This window comes from Psittacula echo, assembly GCF_963264785.1.
Source record: "Psittacula echo genome assembly, chromosome: 7".
Taxonomy (NCBI): Eukaryota; Metazoa; Chordata; class Aves; order Psittaciformes; family Psittacidae; genus Psittacula; species Psittacula echo.
In genome coordinates, this window is record NC_137740.1 from 64,880,083 (window position 1) to 64,892,565 (window position 12,483).

The 12,483-nt window shown below is 38.6% G+C and overlaps 1 protein-coding gene across 7 annotated transcripts in view; it reads left to right on the forward strand.

The window, feature by feature from the left end:
* Window positions 1-12,483, forward strand: part of AGL (amylo-alpha-1,6-glucosidase and 4-alpha-glucanotransferase) — a 38,687-nt gene that overhangs the window by 2,714 nt on the left and 23,490 nt on the right. For all 7 annotated transcript variants that reach the window (XR_013957339.1, XM_080622588.1, XM_080622591.1 and 4 more), the window contains exons 3-12: window positions 234-444; window positions 1,321-1,487; window positions 1,925-2,128; window positions 6,328-6,509; window positions 6,740-6,851; window positions 7,153-7,273; window positions 7,453-7,555; window positions 7,647-7,744; window positions 8,293-8,432; window positions 11,275-11,462. Coding sequence is in view for 6 of the 7 variants with exons in the window: in XM_080622588.1 (XP_080478714.1) it covers window positions 234-444; window positions 1,321-1,487; window positions 1,925-2,128; window positions 6,328-6,509; window positions 6,740-6,851; window positions 7,153-7,273; window positions 7,453-7,555; window positions 7,647-7,744; window positions 8,293-8,432; window positions 11,275-11,462 (1,526 nt within the window). In the remaining variant the exon portion in view is untranslated. The remainder of the gene's footprint in view (window positions 1-233; window positions 445-1,320; window positions 1,488-1,924; window positions 2,129-6,327; window positions 6,510-6,739; window positions 6,852-7,152; window positions 7,274-7,452; window positions 7,556-7,646; window positions 7,745-8,292; window positions 8,433-11,274; window positions 11,463-12,483) is intronic.

The window sequence follows — 12,483 nt, forward strand, 5'->3', positions numbered from 1 at the left end:
AACGGGAAAGCAGTTGAATAGTGCCATCTGTATAAGTAAAGGACTATATGTAACATGTGCAAAGAACAATGTTAGGAAAGTAGGGAGTGGTGATGCTGCAGAATTACACCATTATGCAAATTCTTGGCAGATATGTTTATGCCTTTTCTTCTTAATATATTATCAAATAGTGATTTTTACTTACAGAATAGAAGTATCTAGTCTTCCTGATAAAGTGGTTTTTATCTCTTGAGGCTTTGAACTACAATTCCGATTGGGCCCAACTCTTCAAGGCAAGCCCGTGACTGTGTACACAAATTATCCAGCTCCTGGAGAAGTGTTTGATCGCCACAAGTTCAGGACACTATCGTGGCACAATCCCACAGGAAAAGAAGATGACTCTGACAAATACTGCAAGCTGGATCTCCAAGTTTCTGGGTCATACCAGTACTATTTCAGTCTTGGGTAAGCAAAATTATACACTTGCAGCCAGATGCAGTCTGCTGCCTTGGTTTACTTTTTAACCTGAAGAAATCACAGTTAAGAATAAAAGCATTTTTTTCATGCATTTTTCAAATTGCAACCATGGGGCCTCTCTGCATCTGCTAGTGAAAGGCAGTAGCTGTGGTGCTTGTTTAATACTTTCTGATGCATAGATACTCTGGAGAATATACAGAACAGACTCTTGGTGAGTGTTGGAGAGCCAAGCCATTTTTACAAGTTTTCAAACTCATCGGCATTCTGACTATTTGGATGATTAATTTGTACTTTCTTCACTGACTTTGAAAGTTGTTTTCTACCTTTCTAGAAAAAGGTTCTGACATTCTTTACTTCCCACTCTTTATTTCCTTCTTTGTTTCAACAGGACAAGTGCAGAAGATATACCAGTATCTGTAATGATTGTAGTCTGGTATTCTGAGTTGGGTGGTCCAACTCCCTTAAGCTTAAAAGGGCCAAAGATGGTGCTCTAAATGGAGGTCTTTGTACAGAAGATGGGCAGTCTTACTTTCTTTGTGTCTGTTTATATCCCACAAGGAGGAAGAAGTACTCTGCCTCAGGAAATAACAAGGGCATCTCACTTTTGCAGAGAGTTTAAAGCTCTGTATCCCAATTGTACTCTTGTAAGCCTAGTAGAGAGATGATGATGCCTAAGAAATGAACATCTCTTCAGTGTCTCCTCTTCAGGTGCCCTGCAGTCCTGTTCCCCACCTCCCCCCAGCCACTGTACTGGGTTACTGTGGTTTTGAAATAATTGCGCTTGTTGGATTCTCCTTCTGAAACTGTCTGATACAATGGATGTTTACCATAGCTATGAAAATGTTTGGGGTTTTTTTTCCCTAGAAATGAAAAAAGTGGTGGAGGTTACATCGTTGTGGATCCTATTTTGCGTGTCGGAGCCGATAATCATGTGTTACCTTTGGATTGTGTTACCCTCCAGACGTTCCTCGCTAAGTGTCTGGGACCGTTTCATGAATGGGAGGATAGGCTTAAAGTTGCAAAAGAAACAGGTAATGCTCACACATGTATTAAAGGGTATACTTTTATCTTCTGATCAAAACCCAGAGTTACGCTGAAGAGCATCAGTGGGGACGGCTCATTTGTTCTTCAGTTTGTAGACTAAATATTTCCCACTAGATTCAATGCAGGTAACAGATTCAGTGAAATGATTGAAATATGCGAGGAGGTGTAAAAATTCAGGGATTTCTTAAGATGGGAAACCTCTTTTGTTTTATTGTTTTGATTTCAGATAGACTTGGAAGTTTGTGGAACTGACAGGGTCATTTAAAGCTAAAAGAATTTCAAGGGGAAGATGTAGATCATTTTACACTGGTTATTCCAATCCCTAGCTGTAACTAGTTATAACTGCGATTTATTATGCTGCTTTCAATTCACTTTGACTGAAATCTGTTTTTCTTACTAAATAAATTGCTTCTTTAATATGTAGGTTACAACATGATTCATTTTACGCCACTGCAGAAGCTTGGACTGTCGAGATCATGTTATTCACTGGCTGATCAATTAGAAGTAAATCCTGAATTTTCGAGCCCTAATAAACAGTGCACTTGGAGTGATATAGGAGCTCTTGTGGAAAAGCTGAAAACAGAATGGAATATGCTTTGTGTCACAGATGTAGTCTACAATCATACTGGTAGGATTTTTTTGTGTGTGTTTAATGACCAGATTGGTCCTATAATTGTATTTCATTATTTACCTTAACTTTACCCCCTTGAACCCGTCTTCTAGTAGCTGTTTTAAGCAACTTACTTGTCTTTGCCTTTGAATCTCTCAAATCCAGGACAACTCTTTAGAATTATAACTGATGTGTCTCTGTGACAGTGTAAAAGAATTTAATTATTGTTAGTGAAAGAGTCAATAGAGCCCTTCTTAAGAGAGAATTAATGAGCTGTTCGTGTGTCTGTATTTTTATAGTATGGTTATTTTTATGATCTGCAGTGTGCAGTTCCCACATAAATGAATGGCATCTGCAGTATGAATTTTTGGGTGAACATGAACTGAGTACTCTCTTGTTAGACAGGAGATTAGTCTTGTAACTGCTTAAAAGTAACTGTCCAAATTTGGATCTAACATGCAGACAACAAACAATAGGGACAAGAGGCTGGGATTAAGTAATGGAGGAAACATTACAGCTCAGTTTGTGTGTGTGTGTGTGTGTGAGATAGCTTTGTTTGGGGGGAGCGGGGGGGCGGGGAGAGGTTAAGCATATATAAGCCAATGCACTGAAGGCTTTACTTCAGTGCTTGAGGAACAGTGGGTTTTCTTCAGTATGATCTGATAAAACTTATGGTACTTCATCATTTGTAGTTTTGCTGATTACTTGGATAAGTTCACTTTGATTATGTTTATAATGCACTTGTCATTTTACACTGCAATCCTAAAGATCATACTTTTCTGTAGTAGAGTACAACAAATAGATATGTGTGTTTATGTTGCAATCCTTTGGGGCTTAAAAAAACCCTAGTAAGAGATACCTGTGAATTTGAAATTCACTTTATTTGCTTTAGTTCTTTGGTGTTGACTGTTGCCCAATATCCTTATCAGTCTGTAATGCAGCGTGGGCCCTGTGTTTGCCGTATCTGTTTGCTGAGAAGTTACTAAGTATAGTTATTGGCTCTGTGTCTGAGGGAATTTTAATCAGTTAAACATGAGGCCTTTTAAACATCCTCCCAGTTTCAGATCAAAAACTTCTTGCATTTTGCCACCTGGAAAATCCAGTTTTGTTCACATGTGCTTGAGATTCTGTCATCTTTTCACTGTGTATATTTGCATGCTGACAAGGAGAATGTTTTTATGGACAGAAATACCTAACTATTAGGCTCCAAAATATGTTTGAGAAGAAAAATGTCACTTTATTTGGCTACATTTGTAGAAGGGCTTTTTCAGGTTACATTCAGAGTTTGAAATAACCTTCATTGGGATGGACGATTGATTTGTACTATGGTCAAAGGATGTTTAGGTGTTTAGGTGTTTAGAAGTCTCTAACAGGATAGCAATATGGCCAGGGTCCTGACTTAACATCATTAAGCAAGATCTACTTTGATGCCTTTGTTTCCTGCTTTCACACTTTTAAATTCCTATTTCCCGGCCACCTTTGTTGTGTAGAATCAAAACATCTTGATTTACAACTGATTCCAAACTTAAACACTAAATTTGGCATAAACAGAAACATATGCTGAGAAATGTGTCAGTAAGCAATAATGTTGTATATGCCTGTAGAGCTTTTTTGGGGTATTTTGAAATAAGAAAATAGGCACGTAGTTCTGGAGGTTCTTTTTGTCTGAGTCTCGATTAGGTGGATATTTAACTTTACTTTTGTTTTATTGAACAGCAGTTTCAAGTAGTTAAATTAGTTTATTCCTGCACATTAGGGTGGTTTAATAGCCCCATTTGAATGGAAAAGACACAAAATGTGTAGGCAGTTACTTAGACCGGATGATGGGTGCTTGCACATTGTTATTAATTCTGCAGAGTGTCTGCATTAAAGCTTAAGTTGTCTCACGGTAAATCCTCTAACACTGGTAATTCTCACAGCTCATGACCCCTCAGCTTACAGTGGCTGTATCTGTGGGTAGTCTCTGCTTTCTAGATGAGACCACTGTGTAAAAATGGCAGTGTTTCTTCTGTGTTCCTGCTGGACGTCAGGCAGCTCACTCTCAGCATTAAGCAGTTAAGGTGTTTGGTTTCCACACTGGAGTGGAGAACAGGCTGCGTGAACAGCGGACATCAGTGGGAGTCAGGCTTTGATGGTAATGTGTCTTTTAGGCTCTAGTGAAAGCCAGCATCTATGGCCTGGCTTGAAAACTGAAGTAGATGCATGTACTAATGTTAAATATAGATGCACCTTTTGGCATGTTACCCTGAGTAGCATAGATAAACTTGCAAACCCTGGCTGGGAACTGGGTAGATGTGTCTTTTTAGGGCTGCCATTTCCTTTGAGGTGTTCAAACACCCTCACATAAGAAATACTGTGTTTGCTGGCATTTAATTTTCACCAGGAGACGGAAAAAGGAATGTCGCTTGGGTGTTCTGAGCTTTCAGTAGCTACAATGGATCACATGAAGTAATAAAAATGGACTAAAATAAATTATATCTTGCTTTGTCTTTCAGAAGAGGCTACTACTGTATAATTGGACTTTATCACTTGTGCAAATCCTACTTTAAGCACTTGAATAATCACATCAAACACCTTTTCTCAGCTTCATAAAGGGGAGGAAAAAAATGTCGCCTTGGGCAATGAGCAAACTTAGTTTATACAACAATGTCCTTTGAAAAATATGAAATACAGTCCTTTGAAAAGTGAAATTATTTTCTTAAATAAGAATGCAACAGCATTGAACAACCTGAGCTTGTTGTTGCTCTATGTAACTTTGGAATAAGTAAGGTATTTTTAGTTGTAGGTGGCATTTGAGCCAGGAGGATCTTAATTTCCACCAATGGTTTGACCTTATAAACGTGGAATTTTGCCATGCTCAGAATGGTCTTGGAGACATAATGTATGAGATTGCTCAGAAGAGCTGGTCATACTATCGACTGAGAAGGGATTCTCTTTTCTTTCCCGTTAACATTTTTGTTTGAACTTCTTTGAAATAAGCAGTTTTGGGGTTTAGGTGCTCATTGTTTGCTATAATTTTGGCACATTAATGGCTCTTCATGTTTCCAATATAAGTTTTCACTTGTGTGAAGCAGTACTTCTGTTTTTCTCTGCTTTTCTAACGCAATGGCCTAGTAAGATATGTTCTATGAGAAGCGATTATCAACAAAATAATTATAAACCCTGAGTAAAAGCCGTATTTGTTCCTACGCATTCTGTGCTTTTCACATTTAGTTTTCAGATTGCAGATATTCATCCAAAGGCATATATAAAAAATATTTTCAGATGAACAGTGTTTAGGACAGTTCCAAAAATGGAAACAAATGAGCTGCTGGATTTTTTTTCTTCGATGTCATACTTTCAAATTCAATCCTCTCTGCTGTACATGTATTTACTCATGCTGCTACAGGCACACTACTGTCTGTATTAGAATCATAGAATCAACCAGGTTGGAAAAGTCCTTTAAGATCCTCAAGTCCAACCGTTCTACCACTAAACAATGTCAAATATTACACCCATTTTCTAGCGAAGACTCATTGCCTTCTCTAAGTTTTATTGTCCAGTGCATCTTCTGGTGCTTGTTGATAACTACAAGGGGAGTTTAGAAGGTAGAACAGTCAAGTGGAGTGTTTGAGCTGAACTAGTGTTCCCTTTGTATGCACTCATCTTCCTGTGTAAGGCTCGATGGCATTGCTGCCCACTAGTCTGCTACTTCCTATGTACACAACAGGCTCACAGCTAATCCTTTCTAAAAAGCCCATTTAACTACATTTTTGGGCAGTGTGTGTAGCACTCTTGCTCTCTGGCTGTGAGTGTAACATCTGATAGGGTTAAGAATATTAAAACCCCAAAAACTTGAGTCATCTTAAATCTTGGCTTGGGATGTATGTTTAGCTTTTAATGCACAAAGAGCATTTCATGGCCATTGTTTGATGTATTTCCTGCAACAAAAATGTGATTTTGGTTTTTTTAGTGGTTTAGAGTTGTTGGTACTATTGCATATTTTTATGTAACTGTCAAGGTTTCTCTGTGGCCTCTGCAACTGTATTTGTTGCAAAACAACTGCTATCAGTAATGTGCACCTGCATAGGACATGGAAAACTTTAGTTGAAACATGAGCTAACTATACATGCCATAGTACCTTACCTTCTTGGTGCTAGGATGTTTGTACAAAACAGCAAAGTGTTCAGTGTGTGTACTTACTTTGTTTTCTTCCTCCCCTCCCTTTCTGGAATAAGCCACTAACAGTGAATGGCTCAGGATGCATCCAGAATGTGGCTATAACCTTGTAAATTCTCCTCACCTGAAGCCAGCTTGGGTCTTGGATAGAGCTCTGTGGCACTTAACCTGTATGGTGGCTGATGGAAAGTATACTGCTAAAGGGGTCCCTCCCTTGATTGAAAATGATCATCACCTGAATGTAAGTGACTGATAACTAAGTATAAGCTAATGAACACTATAAATAGCTCCATAAACCTGTAATATTTCCAAGGTTGTGGAAATGCATTAAAAATGGTACATACTTTACAGTTATATTTAATGAAATAACTCTTTACTCCTTTTTTCCTGAACCATTTATATGAGCACTTAGCTTTTCTTAATTCTATCAGTTATCAACATTATTAACTAACATGACTTTTATTCTTATAGTGTATCCGTAAAATAATATGGGAAGATGTGTATCCAAAAATTAAACTATGGGAATTTTTCCAAGTGGATGTTAACAAAGCTGTGCAGCTATTTAAAACCCTTCTAACTCAAGGTAAAGTAAAAGTATGTTGCTGAAGCATGTGGACTATGTATGTATAGTTCAAGAAACTTATTGGTAAACTTAACAGTAAGCTGGAGAACAGACTAATACCAGTTTTTGCTACGTGAGCAATCTACCACGCAGATCTAAGCAGACAAAAATGCTCTGAGGGCTAGTGAAGCCTTTGAAAACTTTGCACCCCTTCAAAGCCTTTATCTACCTGCATCTTGCTTATGCCAGAAATAAGAAAGTTGTGTCTCTTAAATTCCTATTTCTATGTTATGGTGAATACTCTTTTCTATCCTGTTCTTAGGCAAAATGAGCACTAAATCTGATCCAAATCAACATCTTCAAGTAGTTCAGGACCCTGATTATAGGCGGTTTGGCTGCACTGTAGATATGAATATAGCCTTGGCAACATTCATACCACACAGGTATTGTATTATTGATTACAAGTTATAATCACAAGTGAAGTTAAATTTGTAAAACCAAATAAATGGAACTATTTTCAGAAATGGGAAAAAAGAATTTTTTAATTTCTTTTAGTTATGCATAGTGCATATTTTAAAAATAAACTATTTAAATTGCTCTCTGCTTTCAATGTCCTGAGAAGTAATGGACCAGCTGCAATAGAAGAGTGTTGTAACTGGTTTCGCAAGAGACTTGAGGAACTGAATGCTGAACAACAGAGACAAACTCATCACCATCAAGAGCAGGTCTTATAATTACTTGTGTTATAATGCTGAATTGTTTTAAATTGCAAAGAAATGTAGGAGTTTCAATAATGTCTAATTTAATCACTTCTAGGCTGTCAATTGTCTTGTGGGCACTGTGGTTTATGAACGACTGGCTGGTGGTGGTCCTAAGTTGGGTCCTATCACTAGAAAATATCCTTTAGTTACCAGGTACGTATCTATTTATTTTCTTTTCTTAATTATCAGAATCTTCCAGGGAAAGTGACTTCAAAGTTTCTTAAAAGTATATGTTTATACCTACAAGTGTATGTTTTGTTTCCCATGGAAAAATGCTTCCTAATGAATTGATTGTCTTTTTTAAGCCACAGTGGTAACTTATGTGACCAGGGCATGAAACAATACTCAGCACAATGAAGTCATATTTAGTGGAAATGGCTCTTGTAGGTGGAAGAGGGGTGAACTGGGGAAGCTTACACCTGTCAGGTTTAATGCACTTGACACCATTCATGTATCTGAAGAGCTAGGGTTTTAATTGTGTGCTACCACCTTGGTGGCACTATCTTGGTGGCAGCACCTGTCTTTTCTCCTTCAGGGCATGCTACCAAACAGGAAGCTCTCTATCACTTATAGTCTAGTCTGTATCTGGTTTATCTGGTTTATGTAGCCAGTTCATAGCAGGTGTTTTAACTTCAAAACCAAGTTTCAGTTTAGGTTACTTCATGTGGTTGGCTTGGTTTAATTGCCTGTCTGTTCTGTAGGTATTTCACTTATCCATTCAAAGAGCTTAGTGTGGAGGAAGAAGAAACTATGATGCATCAACCAGATAAAGCCTGTTATTTCATGGCACATAATGGCTGGGTTATGGGAGATGATCCTCTTAAAAACTTTGCAGAACCAGGTTTGTAAACAAACTTTAAATCATCTTATAAACCTTTTGATATTCTAGCCAAAGCAGAAAGGGTTTTATTTAATGTACCTTTTTTCCAGGTGTATTCCTGTGAAGCTGCAGAATAGCAGACAGTTTACAGCAGTTTATTTCCCATTCAGCATGCAGATCAACTGTAAGAACTGGGATTTGAGGTGCAGTTTTGCAAGATTTGAGAGGGAAATAACCAGCTTTCTGCCACTGAAATGGGGATATCCTGCCTCCCTGCTTTTGTCTTTGTCTTTTCTGCTTACTTTGTACTTTGTTCCAACACCACTGCTTGTTTGCATTTCCATAAGACAATGGCAGCAGCCAAAAGCTAATGCAATAGAAAGGTGGATAGTGTTTTACTGCATTAGTGAGCAAAAAGTGGATACTTGAAAAGGCCACTTAGTGGCAGTCAAGAGATGACCCAGTTCATCCAAATTAAGAGTGCAAATTACTTGTGAAGGGAAGACAGGGTATAAAATAACCATGCACTAAAGTTCCGCATTCTAACTCGTTTAGGGGAGCACTGGTATCCGATAAAAGCAAGTTTGACAACTCTAGTTTTCAGAGTAGGCATTACTTTGTAAACTGAATCAAACAAAGGTCAGTTTAATTCTAATTTAAGAGTTACAGTCTGCTTTAGAAGCTCATCTAATTGATATTCCAGAGTGCTCTGGAGTTTGCAGATGCCTCACTTTTGCAAAGTAATCTACAGCCCTTTCACTGTTTTTTATTTACTGTTTTGTTTTTGTTTGAGTGGTTTTTTAACCTGCTTTACAAGGATGAAGATAATACATGTGTCAAGGGTGGGTTTTGTTCAGTTGCCTTTCAGCTAATTGCCCTTTCTTCTGGCAGACTTTCCTTCATTCTCTGGCTTTAGTTAGCATTCGTAATGTCTGTTACTGAGTTTTCTCTCTTGGAATCATACAATCCCAGACTGGTTTGGGTTGGAAGGGACCTTAAAGCTCATCCAGCTCCAACCCCTGCCATGGGCAGGGACACCTCACACTAGAGCAGGTTGCTCCAAGCCCCTGTGTCCGACCTGGCCTTGAGCACTGCCAGGGATGGGGCAGCCACAGCTTCTCTGGGCGCCCTGTGCCAGCGCCTCAGCACCCTCACAGGGAAGAGCTTCTGCCTTAGATCTAACCTGAACTGCCCCTGGTTCAGTGTGAACCCATCACCCCTTGTCCTATCGCTACAGTCCCTGATGAAGAGCCCCTCTCCAGCATCCTTGTATCTCCCTTCAGACACTGGAAGCTGCTCTGAGGTCTCCACGCAGCTTCTCTTCTCCAGGCTGAACAGCCTCAGTGTTCTCAGCCTGGCTCCATACAGGAGGTGCTCCAGCCCCTGATAATGCTCTTAATTCATCTATAGCTTTTTGAATCCTTTATACTTGTGTTATATCTTTGGTTTGTGACACATGTTACTGAACCTGAGAATACACTGTGAAAATATGATACATAAGGGTACAAATATAGGACTTGCAAAACAATTGTGGCTAGTTCTGTAAATGACCCTTAGAAAAATAATGGTGTTCATCCAAAGGAAGCCAGCTTTTCTGTCCATGTGGCTGTGTTGCCATTAGTGAAGATAAAAGTTCAGCTGTGCTTCAGTGAATGCTTTTGGAAGGTCTGGTCAGTTACGGTCCCTGCTCTTTATTTACTAGCTTGCATACTCTTGTACATCTTACATTGTGTAGGCCCAATCAGTAAGGTGTCCATAATGTGAGCTTAGGAAATCAGTGAGGCTGAAAAACCATCTCTTTGCCAACATAGGATTACTTTTCAGCAAGTTTCTTGGTCTAATTCAAGCTTCAACCACTAAAATAACTTGTGATGCATCAGTATAGCTGGGCTGGGTGTAGCAGAAAGCAATGGAGTAGCTGTGTCCTACCCATCCTGAGTGGTGCTGACCCTGTTTATGCTTTGATCAGGTTTAGATAAGATGAATATAAATAGACCTTCAGAACACTGATGGCTCAAATACAATTGTATTTCTCTTATGTGGGTCTGTATATTGACATTTCCATGTTTGTCCTGGATATTACGTGTTGCAAACAGTGTGGGGTTTTGGTGTTTGTTTGGTTTTTAAGTGCTATTGCTGCCCTGTCAGATAAGTGATTTATATAGGCCAGAAATCATTTGGTTTAGATCTGACTGATTATTTAAGTCTTTGTCACAGTTATATCTCCATGAGTACGTTCTGTGCAGTAAGTACATTACAGATGCATTCAGATTTAAAGATTTTTTGTTATTGATTGCATCAAAAAGAAGGCAAAAAATTTGTATGTGAAACTAGGTGAGATGAAGGATAACTATTTTCATACATACAAAAGCTATTTAGGAACTTTGTCTGTTTAAGTGCCCTACCGGCCTAAGTACTTTGGAAATTTGCCTTACAGCATCAGTCTGCTAGTAACAGAAATGGAATCTGAATCTGGGGCTGTGGCAGTTTCTATATGGTAACACAGAGAGATGCTTTTCAATTTGGCTGGTATAAACAACCCAACTACTGATTTCCTTCATTTGCTTGCTGCCTTTTTCTTCTTTTTTTTTTTTTTTTCCCTCAAGTACAGATTTTGTATTCCTTTGAAGAATTAAAAGGAATTTTATTTCAATTTGAGGAATTCATATCACTATAGAAGTTTATTCCCTTGGAGTACTCTGAAATTGTGTGTCAGTGTAGACTACGTAGATTTTGAGTTGATATGGTTATTAGACTCTTTATTCTTCATCGCAGTGTTCTAGGAAATGAAATCTCACTTTCTGGTTTTGGTACATGTTCTGTACTATACGTATACACTATAATGCATTTATTTCCCTTGCAGGTTCAAATGTTTACTTGAGAAGAGAGCTCATTTGCTGGGGAGACAGTGTGAAGCTGCGTTATGGTAATAAGCCTGAAGACTGCCCATATCTGTGGGCTCACATGAAAAAATACACTGAAATCACTGCCAAGTATTTCCATGGTGTTCGTCTTGACAACTGTCACTCAACGCCCATTCATGTAGCTGAGGTATGTAAAATTAGGCATGTTTGTTGTAAAGCAGGTTCTGCCTTTGAACTCAGTCCTGCACCATTGCTGTGGAATTCGCAGGATCTACACAGCAGAGTTCAGGTGTAAATGAATCTTCTGCATAGCATAAGCAAGGTTTCTTGACTGGCGATGTTAGGTATGGTTTCAGCTCCTTTAAGCAGGTCATAGAGTGGTGTAGCTATTGTGTCTTTTACCTCTCTGCTTTAGCTGAAATACTACACATGCAGATGGACCTGGCTAAACTTTCCCTCACATAGCTATGGACTATGTGCAGTGACTGCCAGGGTGCAGTGTGTCAGTTTTAGCTGGGTTCATTGCCAAGACATGGTTCAAAGTCTTAATGTGTCTTTGACGTACATATTTTTGCTATTGCTGAATTAATCAGAAAGAGGTTTACTTCCCAGAATTGAAAAGTTGGGAAAGAACACCTGCAAGAAGTTGTCTGGCAAGCTTATTGCTACGATTAGTGCTTCTTGTTTACTATGGTGCTGACTCTATCCAGACATTGTACTTCCCTAGGAAATGAGCTTTAAGTAGAGTTTGAGTAGTACAGCTTGTCAGTGCATAGCCTTAGCTTGGTTACAGAGCTTACCTACATCTATGAAGAACTCTCTAAAACAAGTTTGAGTTGCGCACACAGGAGCTCTTAAGTGCAACCATTTCCAGACTTCTGCCATTCTTTCATTTGCTGTTACTGGATTTGCAATGGTAACTTTGAAGGCTAAAACTGAAGTCTTTACAGGTATCGCTTTTATCTGACCTTTGTCTTTCCATTTTGAGCTAAGGTTTTGTTTCAAACCAAAGTTGTAATTAGCTTTAACTCCTTAAAAGAATTTCCTAGAATGAATTGTAAAATACAGATGTGCTTTTATCCATCTTAACTGATAGGAATTTCTTTAATGAACAGCATATATGAGTTACTTCAGTTTGGTTACCATTCGTGTTCATGATTGCATATATATAGCTGACAATGGATGTCTTGCATTAAAAATGTATTATG